The 20,735-nt window shown below is 55.8% G+C and overlaps 1 protein-coding gene across 11 annotated transcripts; it reads left to right on the top strand.

The window, feature by feature from the left end:
• The first annotated feature begins 1,632 nt into the window (after positions 1-1,632).
• ST6GALNAC6 (ST6 N-acetylgalactosaminide alpha-2,6-sialyltransferase 6) lies at positions 1,633-19,005 on the top strand. Of its 11 annotated transcripts, XM_042913010.1 has the most exons (8): positions 1,633-2,118; positions 2,245-2,293; positions 7,328-7,384; positions 8,980-9,070; positions 10,896-11,075; positions 13,525-13,931; positions 16,727-16,834; positions 17,508-19,005. In XM_042913010.1, the coding sequence occupies exons 3-8, from the start codon at positions 7,359-7,361 to the stop codon at positions 17,899-17,901; spliced, it is 1,206 nt and encodes a 401-aa protein (XP_042768944.1). In that variant the 5' UTR covers positions 1,633-2,118; positions 2,245-2,293; positions 7,328-7,358; the 3' UTR covers positions 17,902-19,005. The 11 variants fall into 11 exon arrangements, with proteins under 11 accessions (XP_042768944.1, XP_042768946.1, XP_042768953.1 ...); XM_042913012.1 differs by lacking the exon at positions 2,245-2,293; XM_042913021.1 differs by lacking the exons at positions 1,633-2,118; positions 2,245-2,293 and adding an exon at positions 6,036-6,163 and having other exon boundaries at positions 17,504-17,785.
• Positions 19,006-20,735: the final 1,730 nt, after the last annotated feature.

Raw genomic sequence — 20,735 nt, 5'->3', positions numbered from 1 at the left:
GCCTGTCTGAAGTGTGGTCATGTGTCTGGGGGTGGGGATTGGGGCTCCTCTCCCTGCCACAATCCCATAACCTGTTGACTCGAGGGCAGGCTGGGTCCTTGGGCCCCTCCCCGGGCCCACAGCCGGCTAGACTTCTGGCATTTAACCTGCCCACGTGTTTCTTCCCCAGGAGCCTACCTGCTTCCCCGCCAAGTCAGGAAGCCTCTTCCTCACCAGGCCGGGAAGTCTGGCTCCCTGGCTGCACTTGGCACGGGGAATGCCCCACCTCAGCAGCTTCCAGGGTACCCCTTGTCCTGTACCAGTGGGAGGAGAGTCCAGAGCTTGGGAGGAAATGACTCAGGGTGGGAAGGAAATTGCCCCACCCCGTGTCACCTCCCTGCTCCGTGGGTTAAATTCCAAGGATCTTGCCAGTTAAATCCCCTGTTAACTCTGAAGTTGGTCACACTGCAAGAAAGGCAGGCAGAGCTTCAGTTTCCTCACCCGTAGGGTGGGAAAAACAGACTCACCAGTAAACAGCAAGGGCCAGTGAACAAGGGTCTGTGGCCACCTTGGGGAGCGGGACAGAGTTAGCACCTTTGACAGATAAGGAGAAGCCACTTGGCTGAGCCAGGAGAGCAAGGAGTCTGAGTGCCTGGGCCCTGCACCAGAGGGCTGGGGAGAGCCTGTGAAAGTACTTAACTACCCCTCCCTCCCTTTTCCCTTTCCTTTCCTTCCTTCCTTCCTTCCTTCCTTCCTTCCTTCCTTCCTTCCTTCCTCCGCTCCCTCTCTCCTTGCCTCCTTCCTTAATCTGGAGACCAGGAAACTAATGAAAAACCAGGACCCCAGGACCTCAGGCTGTCAGTTGCGATGGAGGAGCCCTGGGGTCCTAGCTCCCCCAGCTCCAGGGCTTGGGGCCCACCTCCCGGGCAGGTGACTTGCGCAGTTGTTTAGGATCTTATGCTTAGCGTAACGCTCTGCTGTTGTCAACCTGAAATTCTTAACAGTACTTTGTCATAAGGGGCTGCACACTTTCATTTTGCGCTGCACCCCGCAAACTACGTGGCCAGTTGTGCCACGGAGTCTGGGTGCCAGGGAGCACACTCCCCCTGCTGCCCCCAGCCTTCTCAGGAGAGCCTGGAGACCCGGCCCCTGGCCCACGGCACTGCTTTATGCGCCCGGCCTCCCCCGCCCCAGTGCCAGGCAGGCCCAGAAGGCTCTGCAAGTGTGGGAGGAGCGGGGAGAGCCCTGAGCTGGGGAAGTAGGAGCAGGCTGGCAGCCGAACGCCAGCTGCTGGCCTGGCAGTGGCCAGTGTCTCTGAGCAGGTATTGGGCAGAGGTAAGGGTGGGCTGTAACCTGGCAGGCAGAGGGTTGGTGGGGGAACTTCCAGGCTCGGAGGGAGGGCTCTGGAGTGAGACCTGGCCTCCCTCAGGGTCCTGCCGTGGGATCCTGGCAGATTAGTGCCTTCTTCCTGGCCTCAGTTTCCTCATCTGTGAAAGATATTAAAGTAGTCCTCACTGGGGCGCCCAGCTGGCTTGGTAGAGCATGCGACTCTTGACTTCGGGGTCGTAAGTTCAAGCCCCATGTAGACATGGAGTCTACTTAAAAAAAAAAAAAAAAAAAAAAAAAAGTAGTCCCTACCTCATGGGATTGTATGAATTCACCGAGGTGGCCCCAGGGATGGCCCTTGATGTGTGGGACTATCATTTTCAATGGGATCTCCCTTGCTCAGCATCGGCCCTGCCCTCCTTGGCCCTGACCAGCTGCTTCCCTGCTCACAGTCTTGTCCTGGGTCTCCAAGGACAGAGTCTGCTGTTTCTGAGGAGATTTGAACTCACACCCCTTCCAAGAGGTTGCCGCCTCCTCCTCCTCCATCCCCCAGGAGATGCTGGCTCAGCCCCTGGGCCCAGTGCACAGAGGAGCCTCTGTCCTGGTCCTGCCCCCGGGTGGGATGTTTATTGCTGGGTTGGCCTAAATAATGTGTCTTTCTGGGATGGTGACCTGGCAGGCACGATCCACCAGTTTCTTCCTCCGGGCCAAAGACAATGACCCCTGGCTGCTCTGGTGACTGGTTCTGGGCCTGCTGAAGGCTCTCCGAGGAAGCCTCTTCTCTGCCACTGCAGTTCCAGCAGCTTCCAGGAGGTGAGTTGGGGGCGGGACCTTCCTCCCAGCTCTGAGGAGTGTGGCCGGGTGGGGCACCATATGTGCAGCCCCCCTTCGGGGATCTGTTTTCCTGTCCACACCCCTGCTCCTTTGTCCCCTCGGCAGGCCTGCTGAGGACTCATCTACTTCCTCCTGAGGTCAGAGGGGAAACCAGGTGAGCCTCACAGCCTGGAGGTGTCTTAAGGGGCCTCTTCTCAGAAGGAACTTGGGGCCAGCTACTTCCTGGTTCCAGACCCACTGCCCGGGTCTTGGGAACATGCGCTTGGGAGCAGCTCCTGTGTGCAGGCCCATACCTGCCAGAGACGCTCACCGGCCTCTTCTTCTCTGTCCAGAGGAAAAGAGCCTGGAGTTCCCAGGCTTGACTCCCACACTGGCTGTGCCCAGGACCCAGGAGGGAGAGACCTGGGCAAGTCTTGACCCCTCTCGGGGCCTTGGTTTGGGTCTGTGTAAATTGGGAGCTAGGGTGGCAGGTGAGGGGGTCTCTGAGGGCTCCTTCTAGGGCCCCACGGAAGGGAAAAACCCCAACAGTGCAAAGATTGCTAAGGGGTAAGAAGGGAAGGTGGTCACACTCAGGACCCCCGCCCCGGGACAAGAAGGCCTGAAGCAGAGGCCATCTCCCCCACACCATGGATGGGCAGCTCTGTGGGGAGGACCAGCTCCGGGCAGAGTTGGAGAACAGCACCAGAATTGGCCATGGCCACCCGTCCATGGAAGCCCTGCTGGGGGTGTGGGGCAGGCCTTGGGCTTTGGGGCAGAATGACTTGTGGTTATTCAGCAGACAGGCCTGGGGGAATCCCAGCCTGGGCACCCGTGCGCACCCCGAGTGGCACTTTCTCCCTCTGGAGGGTAGTAGTACCCTTCGCATAGGTTATTTTAAGGATTCAGTGAGGTGTATCTGCAAAGTGCTTAGCACAGGAGAAAGCACCTGGCATGCAACATACTGGAGCTGTTTTTCTTATCCTTGTTATTATTGAAGTGGTTCTTTTGGGGGGGCCCAGGAAAAGGGAAGTCAGCCCTACAGCAGAGCTTCCTGGAATAAGCCTTGGCCCGGCAGGCCTGAGGGGGGAGCTCCAGCTCCGGGTTTGGTCCAGGAACTGGTTCTGCAACACTCTGATCTCCCTAGTCCCTGTCATTGGCCCGGGGCAGGAAGAAGAGCTGGGGACAGGACACCCCCACCCCTGGTAGAGGCTCTAACCTGAGGGGTGACTTTGGGCAAGGGGCTCCTCTTCTCCGAACCCCCATAACCAAGCTTCCCACCCGGCCGCCCTGCTCCCTGCCCTGTGGTTTTGTGTCCTCCCGCTGGCAGGGTGAGAGGTCTGGGGCTGAAGTGGGGTGCGGCTCAGGAAGCGGATGGAGGTGGACACCAGAGGGGCAAGAAGCCTCGAATCCACCTTTGGCCCGCAGTGTCTACACAGCCTGGAGGGAGGACCTTGGGCACGCCCCCCCCCCCCCCCCCCCGCTTTGGTTTTAATTTAAAACAAAGTGGTATTAACAAATGAGTCCAATGTAAACAGCCTGGAACTTTATGAAGCAGAAAATAAAGGTAGCACCCACCCTTCCTGCCCCACATCCATTCTCCAGGGGGACACGACTGCCAGTAGTCCAGTGTGGATTCTTCCAGACTTTTTATGTACGTTTACAAATATATAGGCATAGATAGTTATATACTTAAAAAAAATTTTTTTTAATGTCTATTTTTGAGAGAGACAGATTGCGAGCGGGGGAGGGGCAGTGAGAGAGGGAGACACAGAATCCGAAGCAGGCTCCAGGCTCCGAGCCGTCAGCACAGAGCCCGACGCGGGGCTTGAACCCACAAACCACAAGATCATGACCTGAGCCAAAGTCAGATGCTTAACCGTCTGAGTCACTCAGGCACCACCCCACCCCCCGCCCCGATAGTTGTATTTTTTTTTTTAAGGAGTCATGCTATAGATGCAGTTCATTTTTTTATAAGTTAAAAACTCAGTTTTTAAATATAAAAACATTGTGGCTGTTAATCTTAAAATTTCTGGAAAATACAGTTAAGCCAAAAAAAAAAAAAAAAAAAAAGCAGCCCATAATCTCATCATTGCAGAAATAACCACTCTTAACACTTTAATCACTGATAGGCAAAAAAGTATCTCCTTATTTTAATTTGATTATCTCTGTCCTTTTTTCTCTAAAAGTTTATTATTTTTGAGAGAGAGAGAGAGAGAGGGTACGCTTGCATGCACGAGCAGGGAAGAGGCAGAGGGAGAGAGAAACAAAATCCCAAGCAGGCTCAGCACAGAGTCCGACTTGGGGCTCAGTCTCACGAATCACGAGATCATGACCTGAACCAAAATCAAGAGTCGGACACTGAACCGACAGAGCCACCCAGGCGTCCCTCTTTCTTTCACCTTTTAATTACTGTGATACATGGGGCACCTGGGTGGCTCCGTCAGTTAAGCATCTGGCTTCAGCTCAGGTCATGATCTCACGGTCCGTGAGTTCGAGCCCCGTGTCGGGCTCTGTGCTGACAGCTCAGAGCCCGGAGCCTGCTTCGGATTCTGTGTCTCCCTCTCTCTCTGACCCTCCCCCGTTCATGCTCTGTCTCTCTCTGTCTCAAAAATAAATAAACATTAAAAAAATTTACTGTGATACATAAAAATGGTGGCATAGATCATTCTTGTAAATTATAAAACATAACAATATAATGAACCTCTCAAACCCCAAGTCCCACTTAAAGACTAGAGTGGTACTAGAAATGCCCGCCTCTGTTTCCTCCCTCCCCTTTCCTGCCTCCCTGCCTACCCCACAGAGACAACTGTGTTCTTAACTAACTTTTGCTTGTAAAACTTTAATCATTCAGATAGGCAAAAGCTAACCCCCTCCCGGGCTGGGAGAAGTAGCCTGCTGCCAGCTGTATGCTTAATATAGTGTGTAGTTTTGTCTTCTGGGACTTGTCTTTTTCACCGCTCGTGTCTCTAAAACCCATCCTTGCCATTGTAGCTTGTTCGTTTTCCCTGCTATATAATAGTTCACCGCCGCATATTGCAAAGGAAACAAATCCATTCTCCTGTTGATGGATATATAGGCTGTTTCCAGTTTGGTGTTATTTCAAGGACCGCCACTCAGGATTTTGTTGTGTACACGTGAAAGAATTTCTCCAGACTACACATGCAGGAGGGGAAAGCAAAGTTTTACAATTTCCTTTTCTAGCATGATTAACGTCTTTAAGTTGCTTTCTTCACTTAAATAGCCTGTAAATATCCTGGACATGCCTTCCTGTCAGTGCATATGGACCCTGCATCATCCATTTTAGCGGGGCTGTGCCTTTATTTAACCAGGCTCCTAGAATGGCTACTTAAATTGTTATGTTTCGTTATCACATGAAATGATGTCATGTATACCCCAGTACCTATAAGTAACATAACATTCTGAATCCTTAAAACACCCTATGAGGTCGTTCTTCCTGTTTCCCAAGGCAGAGGAAAAGTAAGTAATGTGCCACGACCCAACATCTGGTGGGGTGGCACACAGCTGGACTTGACTCCACAGGAGGACCGGTGAGTTCACCTACGGTGACTCCTGGATGCAGGGCTCTGGAGGTCCTGGGGAAGGGGGCCCAGAGAGGAACTCAACTGGTTCCAAGCTCAGCGTGCTCCGGGACTCAGTTTCCCCATCCGGGTCGTGGCGGCAGTAAAGCGAGATAGAAGCGGGCCCGACCCACACTGAAGGTTTCCAGAAGGCTGTTGCGGTTTTCATTGCCCCTACCGGCTGCCCAGAGGGGCAAGCGACGCGCCAGCGCGGCCGGGTCCCGGGGTCGCCCGCCCCTCGCCCTTCCCCGCCGGCGCCGCCCGGGGGGCGGAGCCACCCGCGGCCCCTCCAGGCTCCGCCCGCCTCCCCGGCCTGGGCCAGAGCGGCGGCGGCGGCGCTAGGACCCGGCGGGCGTGGGCTGCGGCGGGGCCTGGGCGGCCGGAGCAGCGCGGACCCCGGCTCTCGGCTCCCGGCGCCATGTGAGGGGGCTCGGGGGCCGCGGGGGGCCGGGCGCTCCCCGGGGGAGGTGAGCGGGCGCCGCGCAGAGGCGGGCAGCGGGAGGGGGGGGGGGCTCTGCCTGCGTCCCGGGGCGGGGGCAGGGAGTCGCCAGGGATGGGGAAGATGCGGGGCCTCGGGGCTCCTCCAGACCCGCTCTCTCTCGGCGGTGGCGCCTGGAGGTACCGGTCCTCGCGCCCTAGGGCCACCGCGGGGTTCGCGGGGCCCCTGCCACTGACTACCCCATTAGAGCTCGGGGACCTGCCGCCGTCCTGCCTCCCTCCTCGTCCCAGCTGGCGCTAGGGCTCCGGACCCCCCCGAGTGCGGAAATCGGGGGGCTTAGCGCAAGAGGGGGCGCAGAGAGTGAGTCGTCCCCCACTGGTGGACCCACGGGCTCAGCGCCCTCCCCCATCTAGACGTTAGGAGCCCCCTCCCCCTCCTCCCCGGAGCCCTCCTCCCGAGCGGCTTGTGGGGGCTTCTCCACCCTGCAGGAGGACCCCACCTCCCCCAGCCCCCCGGCTGAGAGAGGCAAAGCCCCCAAACAGAGGGCAGGGTGTGGCCCCCACCCTGAGCCCACGACTGAGCCCTCTTCCTGAACGACCAGCCTCGGGGCTTGAGGCCACGCTCCTGGCCCGGTGCTCTGGGCTGTCGCCTCCCCAGCCTTAGCAAGTTGCTCCCCAGCAGGCCTGCTCCCTGGTGCTGGGCCAGGTGCTGGGCACACACTTGGTGCCCTCTGGCCCCTTCCAGCGCGAGGAGATCCTGGAAGGAGATCCTGGCAGGCTCAGCCCTGGGCTGCTCTCTGCAAACAAGCTGTAAACAAGGCTCCCCAGCAGACTCTGGGCAGCTGTGCAAGGAGCTTGGCCTCTCTGAACCTCACTCTCCTTATCTGTGAAATGGGAAGTAAGAGCCCTTCCTTTGCAGCGTGGCCAGGAGGATTGGGTGAGTGCGTGATGCATAGTGTGGCTCCCTGCACGCCTTCCTCGATATTAGAGGGAAGTGGCTAAGCCAGGTGTCCAACAAGGGGCAGCATTTAAGCTGAAGGTGAGGCAGGCCTTCAACAATGAATACCCACAAGACTCACAGCTACTGTCAGGCACTGACCCAGCACTTGCAAGCTCCTTGCTTCCCTTGCCGCAGCTGCTTGAATCCTTTCAACAACCCCGTAAGTCACCTACTCTTATTATTCCCATTTCAGAGATGAGGAAACTGAGGCTCAGAGAGGTCACATGGCTTGCCCGAGGCCCCTCAGCCAGTAAGTGGTGGAACCGGGATTCGCACTGGCACCTGAGATGCTGTATGACCAGGACCTTCCCAGAGCAGGAGGGTGACGGGGCTGACCAGGGGGTCGGTGGTCCTGGCTGAGGTCACTGTTCGGGCAAAGGTGGGAAAGTATTGGGTGGGCCTGGGAACTGGAGTGCTCTGGTGTGTCTGGAGCTTGGGGCATCGGAAGGAAAGGGTAGCGAGAGGGGAGGCTGGACCGAGATGGCCTGGACTGCCAGCCAGAGGGTCGGTGCTCATAAGCGCGACCCTGGGATTCTGGACCCCCGTCTTGCTCCCCAAAGGGCTGTAAGGCCTAGGACAAGCTGCTTTTCTCTTCTAATGAGCCTCAGTTTCCTGATCTGTGTGGCAGGCACTGTACCCAGTGAGAGTCCCCAGTACGCCCTGACTGGCCCTCCCGCCTGGGGGAAATCTGAAATCTGAAACCGGGCTTGGGAGGAGGGGGGCTTCCGCGGAGAAGGGGGTGGGGTTGGGCAGTGGGCGGAGTCATGGCCCAACCAATCAGGAGCGGCATGTGGGGGGAGCCTCCTTTGGCCTGTCGTGCCGTGGCTATTCCTGGTGGCTGTGTAGGAGTAAACAGCCGCCAGGTCAAGGGGTGGGGATAGTGGCGGGGCCGGGAGGCCCCTGGAGGGGAGGACCGAGCTGGGGAGCCCTGGGCCTCCGTTTCTCTTCTGCACACTCTCCCTCCCTTAGTGCCTTTTGGCCTTGAATCCGCTGGAGGTGGCTGGATGCAAGCACTTACTCCCTTTTGACAGGTGGGGAAATTGAGGTCGGAAAGGAGCTAGGGCCTGTGAGGAGGTCCCCTCGCAGCTGCAGCTGCTAAGGGCCGACTGGGGCAGGAAGAAAGGGCTGTTACTTGAGGCTCCCCACCTACCCTCTGAGGGTGCGGCTGTGGTTATAGCGGATTGTCCAGTCTGTGCCCTTAACTCCTAAGGGCTTGTTGTTCATTAACGAAGTCACTCAGCGAACCTCCTGCACCCACCTCCACGCCTTTGGAGGCACAGTGGAGAATGTGAGTGAGGATCTGTGCCGGCTGCACGCTCCGAGAGCTCTCAGCCTAGCCGTGAGGGGACACACAGAGGAAGTTCCTGGTCTACCCTAGGCTTGGACGCTGAGAGGGCATGAGCAGGGTCCAAGAGGGCAGGGTGTTCTAGACAGAGGGACAGTTGATGCAACTTCTGGAGGGCTGCCTGTGCTTTATTCCAAGCCCACAGGGACCTAAGTCAGAGTAGGAATATACAGTGGGGCTCTTGCTGAGTGGGGGGCAAGCCCCCCAGCTTGGGAGCCAGCTTTAGGCCCTCCAGCTGCCTAGGAGAGCTAATGAGTGGGAAGGTCCCTGCTCAGGAAGCAGAGTGGGAGAAAGAGAGAGCAAGGAGAGAGGTCGGGCTCTGCACCACCGGGCTGTGTGACCTGAAGGCAGGTTCCTGCCCTTTCCAGGCCTCAGTGTCTCTCTCTGCAAAATGCATATGACCCTGAGCCTTGAAGTCATGGGTGGGTAGGAGAGCTGGCGGGGTGGGGAGGGTGTAGCCTTTGACCAGCTGTGGCCATAACGCTTTCTGTGGCTTGCAGGTGTGACCCCACATCCCTGCCCCCTGGGCCACCTGCAGGACGCCGGCCCCTGCCCCTCAGCAGACGCCGGAGAGAGATGAGTAGCAGCAAAGTAAGTCCCCCTTCATTTCTCGTCCCCATCCCGGCCTTTTATTTACCCAGTGAAATGGGCTCCTTTGGATCTGTGCCCCAGACCCAGACAACCACCAGTGCCTCTTTCCAGCCAGGAAGTGCCTGACGCCCCGGAGGCCCTGGCTGGAGCTCTGCCGTGGCCACTGATCTCTGTGGCTTTGGGCAAGCTCCTACCTCTCTCTGGGCCCGTATCCACCTGTGTCTTCCTAGGTTTGACTGGTCCATCTGTGGTAAAGGATTGGCCCATGTGATGGACACAGCACTGGGATGTGCCGGACAGAGGGTACTGCTCTGAGCAGTGGTCAGAGTCAAAGGTGACGGAATGTTGTTTGCGTCACTCTGAGGCTGTCAGAGTGATCGATTCGTTCCTGCTTTCCTGAGCACCTACTATGCGCCTGGCCCTGCACACGCCTTTCCTGGGATCCACTGCAGCGAAGCTTTGGAAGAGCCTGAGGGTTGGGGGTGGTGTGGTGTGGACCTACCAGTGTGGGTCCAACTGAGAGAGAGAAAGCACACAGTAATTTGAACAGGGAAAGTTTAACATAAAGAATCATTAGCTACAGCCGGGCATTGGAGTCACGAGGGATGGCCATTCTGAGAAATACAGGAATAGCCAGTACAAGGAACAGCCACCACCGGCAGGGCCAAGACCCAGGCCTTGCTGGAGAGGGCACAGCTCTGGCCCACCGGGTGGCAGAGAACTCACTGTGGCGGTCTGCTGGTGGAAGTCGTCACAAAACCACTCCCTGGGCTACGGGGAAGGCTGCTCACAGGAGACCACTCCCAGGAGGCACTCGGAGCTCATACAAAACTGTTCCGGGGAAGCTCATGGTCTCTGGGTGTTGTGTGTGGTTGAGTGTATTACACCCGCTGAGCTCTAGAGAGGCTGTGATCATAGAAGGGGCCAGAGACACTCTGCTCCCAAAGTGCCTGAAGGCACGTACAGGAGGAAGCTGCTGGCCACATGTGCTGTGGAAGCCATGTGCTCTGGGGAGCAAAGGCACCGGGACCAGGCGTCAAAGCCACCAGAAGCAGGAAGCAAACTCCTTTTCTCCTGCACTGCCTCTCCAGCGTCCTTTCCTGACAAAGCTTCATCTGCGTTTAAGCTGCCAAGGACGTGCATCTAAGGGCCCAGGTCCATTTGCACAGACAGGCAAAAAGGATGAACTTGGAGCTGAGAAGCGATACACGAATAACCAGCACAGAGGGGCGGTTAGCGCAAGGAGCCGGGATTTCCGGGCCTTGCCTAGCTGTGCCGACCCTGGGCAGATGAATCCCAAGGGACACTTTGGATCTCGCTTTCCTGCCCTGGCAGTGACAATGCATCCCACTTTGTCCCGTGCATCCCGCTTCCTGACCAGATCCGTCCCCTCCAGCTTTAATGAATGACAAACATGACATTGGGTTACTGTTTGGGGAAGACCAGGATCCCCTCCTTTGAATGTCCCACCTGTCTCCAGGCATCCTTCCAGCTGTGGCTGGAGGGGTCCTTCTGACACCCACATCCAGTCCGATCCAGCAAGCCTTCTCTGAGAACCTTCTGTGCTTCTGTGCTCTGGGAGCTGGGATACGGTGGCCATCGAGGCCATCTCGGTCCCCGCCCGCGGAGCTCATGGCCTCACTGGGGGGACTGCAGTTTGAACAGTGTGACCGGCGCTGTGATAGGGGGTACTCGGGGGCCAGACGAGGTGGTATCTGAGCTGGTCTGGAACGAAGAGCGGGAGTGAGCCAGGCGTGGTGGGTGGCAAGGATGAGGCGGGGGCCTGCCGGGCGGCCGGGCGCTCACCAGCCTCTCCCCTCTCCAGGAGCAGCGGTCAGCAGTGTTCGTGATCCTCTTTGCCCTCATCACCATCCTCATCCTCTACAGCTCCAACAGTGCCAATGAGGTCTTCCATTACGGCTCCCTGCGAGGCCGCACCCGCAGGCCTGTCAACCTCAAGGCATGGAGCATCAGCGACGGCTACGTCCCAATTCTTGGCAACAAGGTAGCATGACCACCTCGGGGCGCTTCCTGAGACCGGGCTGGGGGCTGGTCTTTCCCATTGCCCGCCGTCACTGTTCCCTCCTCCTCCTCCTCCTCCTCCTCCTCCTCCTCCTCCTCCTCCTCCTCCTCCTCCCTCTGCTGCCTCCATTCCTTCTAAAGGAAAGGGGGGACCCCAGGAGTCAAGGCCATAGCTTCCAGTGCCTTCAGCCCCTTGTTTGTTTGTTTTTTAATTTTTTTTTTAATGTTTATTTATTTCAGCAGGGGGAGGGGCAGAGAGAGAGGGAGACACAGAATCGGAAGCAGGCTCCAGGCTCTGAGCCATCAGCCCAGAGCCCGATGCGGGGCTCGAACTCACGGACCGCGAGATCGTGACCTGAGCTGAAGTCGGATGCGTAACCGACTGAGACACCCAGGCGCCCCATTCGGCCCCTTGTTTGCTGTGTGATGTTGCACAAGTGCCCTGTCTCTCTCTGGGCCTCAGTTGTCTTCAGGGTTCCATTTTTAGTGCTGATATCCTACTGCCTCCTGAGTCAGAATTCCTAAGGAGAGATGTCTCTGGTTTTCACGGATCTCCATCTCTGCTGGGTAGTCCACACAAGGTTTGAGAGCAGAAGGCTCAAGTATTTGACAACACAAAAACAGTCCTAATAATGGCTGCCCTTTGTCAGTTCCCTGCTGTGTGCCGGGCACTGTGATTAGCAGTAATGAGCATACCAACCCTGTAAGGTCAGCATTGTTATTCGCCTTGAAGAGATGGGGAAACCAAGACTCAGGGAGGCAAAGTCACTTGTCCAAGTCCACACAGCAGGGGAGGGGAGGAGCCAGGGTATTTTTTGCCCCAACCCCTGGGGAGTTGTAGCTGTAGAGAGAAGCCAGAAATCATTCCTGGGGCTTCTGTTTGCCTTGGGTAGCCGTGAAACGCAGGTTGTATTTCTGGGGTTCACCCCATAATCCTCTGAGCCCTAGATGTTTTCTGGGAGGCCAAGTAGATAATCATTGGCCTGGAATATGAACTCCGCCTCCCAGGAGAAGGTGGTCTCCCAATCCCTGCCTGCCTCCTTCCCCTCCCTCAAACCCCACCCCCCCAGGGGTACCTAGGCAGCTCAGTTGGTTAAGTGGCTAACTTGGGCTCTGTCACAGTTCCTGAGTTCAAGCCCCACATCGGGCTCTCTGCTGTCAATACGGAGCTGGGTTTGGATTTTCTGTCCCCATCTCTCTCTGCCCCTCCCCATCCCCCCCTCTCAAAAATAAACATTAAAAAAAAAAATTAAAAACAACAACGACCCCCTCCTAAATCCCTCAGGGTCTTTGCACACGTCGTGTGTATAGAGCCTGAACCAGGGGCTCTGAATGCACCCTTGCTGGGAAAGGGCCCATTGGCAGGTGTTCAGAGATGGATTGACACCTAACTGAGACCCTAAGAATCCTTGAAAGAGAAACACAAATAATGGGACCAGGGAGAAAGTGGAACAGCCTGAGTGTGGGTGACACCAGGCTGACAGGGGAAGCCAGTAGAGCTCGGGAAGGCTGGAAAAGCCATCCGTTGAGGTCCATGGGAGCTGTTGTTAGATCTTGGAGTGAGGGCTCAGAGCAGACTGCCTGGAGGAGGTGGCGCCTGAGCTCACACTTAGAGGGCGAACAGGAATTCCATGGGCAGAAAACAGGCCCCAGAGAACACGTGGTTTCAACTCATTCACCGGTGGGGGAAACAGGCCCAGACGGGCTTCCACACTCTTTCCTTTTCGACAGGTGGTGTCTTACATGTGGATGGTGTGGAAATGTCATGGGTGCCCTGGGGAGGTTGCCCTCTTAGGAGAACTGGACCAAGCCTGGGGCTCTGTGGCCATATCGACCTGGGTTCATACCCCAGCACTGCACTCCTCTGCTGGGTGACTTTGGGGACATCCCTGCATAACTGTCCTGTCCTCCTGTTCCTTCACTCGGCTCTGGACAAGTGGCCGCCTTTGGCTTCTCAACACACGGTGGCCATTCCCACTTCAGCACCTCTGGTCTTGCTGTTCCCCGCCTCAATTATTTTCCTATGTGGTTCCTCTTCATCCTCCTGGTCTCGGCTCCGACAGGCCCCACTGGATGATCTTTCTAGAGGAGCCCCCACTCCTGTCCCTCCTGATCCCTTGCCTCTGTTGTATTGTCTTCGTGGTACGTTTTGCTCACCGCCTGGCATCATTTTATCTTTTACTTGTTCTCTGCCTAACTGTGCCTCTTGAAGGCAGGACGGGGCCCTTTTTCTCATAGCTCTGTCCCTGGTATTTAGCCATTAGCCAGCTTGCTGGAAGTGTTTGTTGAATGTCGAGCGAACAGCCTTCAGCTTCCCTGTTTTTACAATGGGCAAAATAATTCCTGCCTCCTGGAGGCCTGGATGTACAGAGCCTAGGGCCTGGCACTGAATGGTCGCGATAGTGTTGACTTTCCTTGCTGCCTCCCCCCAGACGCTGCCCTCCCGGTGCCACCAGTGTGTGATTGTCACCAGCTCTAGCCACCTGCTGGGAACCAAGCTGGGCCCTGAGATCGAGAGGGCCGAGTGCACAATCCGCATGAACGACGCGCCCACCACAGGCTACTCAGCCGACGTAGGCAACAAGACCACATTCCGTGTGGTAGCCCATTCCAGCGTATTCCGTGTGCTGCGGAGGCCCCAGGAATTCGTCAACCGGACCCCCGAAACTGCGTTCATCTTTTGGGGCCCCCCAAACAAGATGCAGAAGCCCCAGGGCAGCCTTGTGCGTGTCATCCAGCGGGCAGGCCTGGTGTTCCCCAACATGGAGGCCTATGCCGTCTCTCCCGGCCGCATGCGCCAATTTGACGACCTCTTCCGGGGTGAGACGGGCAAGGACAGGTACCAGCCTCCTGCCTGCCCCCTCCGGCCGGCCCTGTGCTCCCCATCAGCATTCTCTGCCCAGGGGGCCTGTTGTTCCCGGCATGCACTACTCTGAGGGTGTGGTCACTTCCTGCTGCTCTCTGCTCAGGTTTTCCTAGGGGATTTTCATTGTGTCCAGCCCTTAGCATGAGTCACTTCCAACGGGCTCTGCATGGTCTCGTCTCCCCCAGGAAGGCTTCCCAGCCTGCATTGCTCTGAGGGAACAGGGCTCCTAGCATGCTCTGCTCCCCGTAGTCTGCCTCTGGAAGGTATTGACTGTACCCAGCATGTCTTGCTTTAGGCACACGGTTGCTCCCAGCGTACTCTATCCTAAGGATACATCTTTCCCAGCATGTCCTTCTCTGGCTAATCTCCCCAGAAAAGCTAGGCCGATGCTATCCAGTAGAAATATAACACAAGGTGTATGTGTAATTTATATTTTTGTAGTAGCCCAATTAACCCAATACATCCAACATATAGACCCTGTGCTTATTTTGACTTATCCCTAAGTATTTATTTTTATTTTTTTTACGTTTATTTATTTTTGAGAGAGAGGGAAAGACAGAGCGTGAGCAGGGGAGGGGCAGAGAGAGAGGGAGACACAGAATCCAAAGCAGGCTCCAGGCTCTGAGCCGTCAGCACAGAGCCCGACGCGGGGCTCGAACTCACGGACCGTGAGATCATGACCTGAGCCGAAGTCAGAAGTTCAGCCGACTGAGCCACCCAGGCGGCCCCTGATTTATCCCTAAATATTTAAAATTTGAGGGTGCTGTTGTAAATTGTATTTAAAATTTTGGGGGGTTCCCAACTGTTCATTGCTAGTAGATAGAAATACAGTTGGTTTTTGTGGGTTGACCTTATATCCTGTAATCCTGCTAAGTTTCCTTATTGGTTCTGGGAAATTTTTCTAGGTTCTTTGGGATTTTCCATATACGTAATCATGTTGTAAGCACAATTTCCAATATGTATGCATCTTATTTCTTTTTCTTGCCTTATTGCACTGGCTAGGACTGACAATACAAGGTCAAATTGTATTGGAAGTGGTGAGAGTAGACATCTTGCCTTGGTCCCGGTCTTGGTGGGAAAGCATTCAGTCCTTCATCATTGAATATGATGTTAGCTATAGAGTTTTTAGCTGCTCTTTATCAGGTTGAAAAATTTCTCTTTTCTAACTAATTTGCTAAGAGTTTTTATCATTATTGGATATTGAGTTTTATCCAGTGTTTTTATGCATCAATTAATATGATCATGTGGTTTTTCTTAAGACTATTACTATGGTGGATTATACCAATTGATTTTTGAATATTGAATCAGACTTGCATTTCTGGAATAAACTCCACTTGGCTGTGGCGTATTATTCTTTTTTATATACTGCTGAATATGACTTGCTAATATCTTGTTCAGATTTTTGTGTCTGTATTCATGAGAGATCTTGATCTGTAGTTTTGTTTGGTTTTTGTACTGTTTTTGTATGGTTTTGGTAGTATGGGTAATGCTGGCCTCTGAAAATGTATAGAATTGGTGTTATTTCTTCTTTATTTTATTTTATTTAAAAAAATGTTTTAATGTTTATTTTTGAGAGAGAGAGAGATAGACAGACAGACAGACAACACAAGCAGGGGAAGGTCAGAGAGAGAGGGAGACACAGAATCTGAAGCAGCTCCAGGCTCTGAGCTGTCAGCACAGAGCCTGACGCGGGGCTCGAACCCTCAGACTGCGAGCTCATGACCTGAGCCGAAGTCGGACACTCAACCGACTGAGCCACCCAGGCACCCCGGTGTTATTTCTTCTTTAAATATTTCGTAGAATTTGCCAAACTCTCTGGGTCTGCAGAGTTCTTTCTCAGAAGGTTTTGAACAATGAATTCAATTTCTTAATAGTCACAGACACTTAGGTTAATCTGTTTCGTCTTGGCTGTGTTTCAGTAGTTTCTGATTTTCAAGGAATTGGTCCATTTCATTGAAGTTGTGAAATTTACGTATGTGCTTGTTTGTGGTTTTCTTATTGTCCTCATGTCTACAGGATCTGCGATGATGTCCTCGGTTTTATTCTTGATACTGGTAGCTTGTATCTTTGCTTTTTCTTGGTCAGTCTTGTGAGAGGTTTATTTTCTTTCCAAACTTTCCAAAGAACCACCTTCAATCAAATATATCCAAACTATTTTCGGTTCAACATATGATCAGTATCAAAAACTACCAGTGACATTTTCTGTGTTCTTTCTCTCATACTAAAAAAATCCCAGGCATATTTTACACCGACAGCACATTTCAACCACACGTCGTGTGCCCACATGTGGCTACTGGCTGCCGTAGTGGACAGCGAAGGCTCCAGGTCCTTGGCTACCTCCCGTGCCTTGCTGTGAACCCGTGGTCACTCTCAGCATGACCTTCTCTGATTAGTCTCCCTTTAGGCGTTTGCTCCTAGCGTGGGCACAGCTGTTCCTAGCAAGTTCCATCAAGCAAGGCCATGAGTCTAGTGAGCTCATGGTCACTTGCAACCTGCCCTACTGTGACCAGTCTCCCCGGGAGTCTATTCCCAGCGTGCCCTGTTCCTTCAAAGGCGCTCTCTCCACACCCCTCATCTCTGCCCAGACAAGTCCTCTGCCAGCACGCACGTGTTCCCACAGTGGGGCTGGGCTGCGGGGCGGGGGCTGGGGTGGTCACTGAAGTTGGGGGAGGGCCCTGATGGCGGGAGGAGTTCTGGGAAACCCCAGGTGGGTTGACCGTTCCTCCCTGCCTGCCTGACCCCTCATCATGCCCCCTCTCTGCCCGCAGGGAAAAGTCCCATTCGTGGTTGAGCACCGGCTGGTTCACCATGGTGATTGCAGTGGAGCTGTGTGACCACGTGCACGTCTATGGCATGGTCCCCCCTGACTACTGCAGGTGAGCCCCCCACCCCACACAACGCCCAGTCACTAGCTGCAGCTTGGAACCCAGAAACATTGGCTGGGGGTGCCTTTGAAGCCTCGGTCTTAGGGTATTCAGACTGCTCTGCAGAGATCTAAGCTCCTTGGGGCTAGCTGCCTCAGGGGCCTCTCCCCAGCTCAACCATAGTCCAGATTTTGTATATTAATGGCCACTATTATTGAGATGACCACATGAAAAGCCCATGTACCAAGCGTGGCTTCATTCATTATCTCATGTACTCCTCACGGTGACCCACATGGATAGTTGCATTACTCTTTCTGTTTCATAGATGAGAAAAACTGAGGAAGATGTTTTGTGAGTGGCCTAAGGCCCCACAGACAGGAAGCAGTGGGGCCAGGCTCCGGAGCCCATACTTCTTACCACTACCCTACACTGCCTCCCTCTTCAGGAAAGGAAACGTTTGGATCATATTAAAAAAAAAAAAAAAAAAAAGTTGGATGGTCATAAACCTAGTCCACCCTACATCCATTCTACAGATGGGAAAACTGAGGCCCAAGGAGGGGCAGGGATTCCCCCCACCCCACCCCCCCGAGCCAAAATCCTATAGCAAGTCAGGGGCTGGAAAGGGCGAGGGCTGTGCCGGTGCCTACCCTGCCCTTACAGCCCCTCTCTGCTCTGCCCCAGCCAGCGGCCCCGTCTGCAACGCATGCCCTACCACTACTATGAGCCCAAGGGACCGGATGAGTGTGTCACCTACATCCAGAATGAGCACAGCCGCAAGGGCAACCACCACCGCTTCATCACGGAGAAGAGGGTCTTCTCATCTTGGGCCCAGCTGTATGGAATCACTTTCTCCCACCCCTCGTGGACCTAGGCCGCCCTGCCTGTGGACCCCTCCTAAGGGACACAGGAGAGGCCTCTCTCCTGCCAGCCACTCAACCAAGGGCCGTCTCCTGGCCAATCAAGGCTGGTTGGAGCGTCTTCTGGCCAATCAGGGCCTTGTCGGGGGTAGTATCCTCTGGCCAGCCAAGGCCCGGGGGTATCTCTTGACCAATCAGGGATTTGAGCTTCTATGTGGTTAATCAGGGGTGTTGGGGGTATTTCTCGTCCAGTCAGGGTCTGAGCATAGTCAATCAGGGTATTTCTGAAGTTATCTGAGGCTAAGGACATGTGCTTTCCCATGAGTCCTTGGTCCGGAGCCCCAGGATGGACCTCCAGTCACTCCCTGAGGCTGGGACGGTGAGGTCCTGTCCTGAGAAGCTGGGAACTTTGTGTTGCTCCCTCGCTTCCCAGAGCCAGAAAGAGAAGCTGCATGGGAGTGGGGCTGTCTGGAGGGCAGGCCAGACCATTTGGGGGGTTGTGGGGGATCCTAGAGGTGGGAGCCAGCATCCGGGTCTTGGCTCTGCCCTGAGTGGCTTTGGACAAAACCCTTGCCCCCTCTCTGGTCGCCCTTCTGCCCGTGTCAGGTTCTAACGTGGAGGCTGAGACCCCCTCCCACTTTCCCCATTGACCTCCTTGGGTCTGTCCTCCCTGAGACTGGACCCCTCCAGCCACCACCCTTGGCTGGGGGGCTCAGCTCCCTGGGGGACTGGGGTTCCCTTCCTCACCTCCTTCTGGAAACTTAAGGGTATTTTTGCGCAAACTCCCACAGGGTTTGGGGGGAATCTAACAGGAAAGGGATAAACCTTCAGCTGTTTTCTTAGTCCCTCCACTCAGCTGCCATTAGTTTGGCTCTTAAAGAGCCAGGCTCCCTTTTCTGCCACCCAGCAGTGAGGATTTCTACCTATTGGAGGAGACTTTGGGGCTGAGAAGGGGGGAGTCCCAGCCAAACTGGGGTTTCACATAGCCCCTTTGCAGCTGCTGTAGCTGTCCGAGGGCCTCCCCTCCGCTGGGCCTGGGAGGGCTCTAGGGGGCCAGGAGCTGTGTTGCCTGGGTTCTGTCCCCTCACTCTACATCAGGCACTTTATTGCTGGACCTCAGTGGGGTGGGTTCGCCCCTGCTCTTCCAGAGCCTGGAAGGGAAGACTGGAGGGCTTCCTGGAGGAGGCTGTGGAGTGGGAGGGGTCAGGGGGAGAAGGAAGAGGCCAGCAGCAAGCCTTTGCACATTGGGGTGGGGGCTGGGGACCGGCAACTACCCCAGACTTGGTTTTGTAACGATTTGTACAGAATAAATGCACCTAAGCTCTGGTTCCGTTTCCTGTGTCTCTCAGATCCAGCTTGACTCCCTCTGGCCTGGCTGTGGGCTTCCTCAGGACAGTGCCCACACCCTCCAGCCAGCCTGGAAGTTCATACACAGGATGGCCAGCTCCTTCAACCGGCCAGTGAGTCATGCGTTTTGCAGCTTGGGTGGAGACCTGGCAGCCCCGGAGGTGTGTGGGGTTCCTGGAGCCAAGCCCACCTGGCTTTTCCAGTCCCTCCTCTCCCTTCCTGTGTGACCTCAGGCACATCACTTCCCCTCTCAGAGCCCTGGCTCCCTCATGGGTGCGACAGGTCCGGACACTGCTCTTGGCGTTCTAGGGAGGGGAGGGGCCGTGTGGCAGTTCTGTCCCAGACAGGCCGCGGAGGGTGGTAAGGACTACGAGACAATGACACAGGGCACTCTGAAGAGGTGACGTGCTTCCCTTCCCTTCCCTTTGAGGCCTGGAGGAGGAGGAAGAGACCTGCGGAAGTTTGGGGGAGGTGCTTCTGGCAGGGAGAAGTTGGGGGGGGGGGGTGGAGAATGACATCTGTCACAGAGAGCAGCTGGGGGGCACTGGAGAGAGAGAGCACATTGAAGGGGAGAGGACAGACGGGGCTCAGAGGTTGACTCTAGGGCCTGGGGACACTGAGGGCAGGGAGTGGAAATTTCCCGCGAGGCCCAGTGGGAAGAAGGCCGCAGGGCTGCAGCCCTGGGAGGGGCCTGGTGAGTCCTAGACCGCGCGAGGCAGCCGCCGCCTTCTCGGCAAAAGGGTTTGTTGACTCCAGGTTGGCAGGAGGACGGGGGTCGGTGACTCTGGCAGATTACAACCTGTTTAGGCAGATAAGATGCCCTTGGGAGCGGAGGCCTAACAAAGGGTGACTGTGTAAGACAAGGGCGGGCGGCCTGCTGGGACGGGAGAGAGTGCTCCCCGGGCACGGGGCCAGCTGGGATGGTGGGCCCCAGAGCTGGGAGGCGAGAGCTCGCTCACGGACACGCTCCCGCAACGGGTAGCCACGTGCCGTGTGCCGTGTTAGGTGCCATTGGCCAGGGGGGGAATGTCAGGTGGGAAGAACGGCCGGAACGACAGCCTGCTGGGGGCGACCCACAGCCTGCCTCAGTAGACAGTGAGTCCACAGAAGGAAGGAGCGGTGGGAGAGGAGACTGCCCGGGGCTGGCTGGGAAAAGGCCACGAGTGCCCGTGAGAGGGGGGCAAAGCCACAGTCCTGTGGCAGCAGCAGGATGGGCAGGAGGCTGGGACCGACCAGGTACAGTAATGGTGGTGATTGGCCTGTCAGAGGGATGGTGACCCCTTGCAAAGTCCTTATGTGGGGAGCCTAAGGCCCCGCATGAGAATGGGGAGATGGGAATACCACCCACTTCCAAGCCCACGCAAAGGCTGCTGGGGATCTGGGTCCGGGCAGAGGTTTCTAGGTAGACTTTCTCCCAGAACACTGAGGCCCTTTTGTCTGCCCACTGGTGGGCATGAAGGGAGGTGCAGTGGGAAAGCATCAGGAGGGGGTGAGTTGTTGGGGGCGGACCCTGGGACCATTCAGCTTCGCATCAGACGGTAGGACTCGGAAGATGCGGAGGGCAGGAGGCCTGGGGCTCCCAACTCCACCAACTCACCCCCCGAGATGGGACCCAGCAGAGACCGGTCCACACTCGTTGCCAGAACCAACTTCCTAAAGCCGCCTCATCACGGTCCTCTTTGCTCTGGAAGCTTCACCGGCTCCCCACC

The sequence above is a fragment of the Panthera leo genome, chromosome D4 (assembly GCF_018350215.1).
Source record: "Panthera leo isolate Ple1 chromosome D4, P.leo_Ple1_pat1.1, whole genome shotgun sequence".
Classification (NCBI taxonomy): Eukaryota; Metazoa; Chordata; class Mammalia; order Carnivora; family Felidae; genus Panthera; species Panthera leo.
This window is presented reverse-complemented; position numbering and strand designations above follow the sequence as displayed.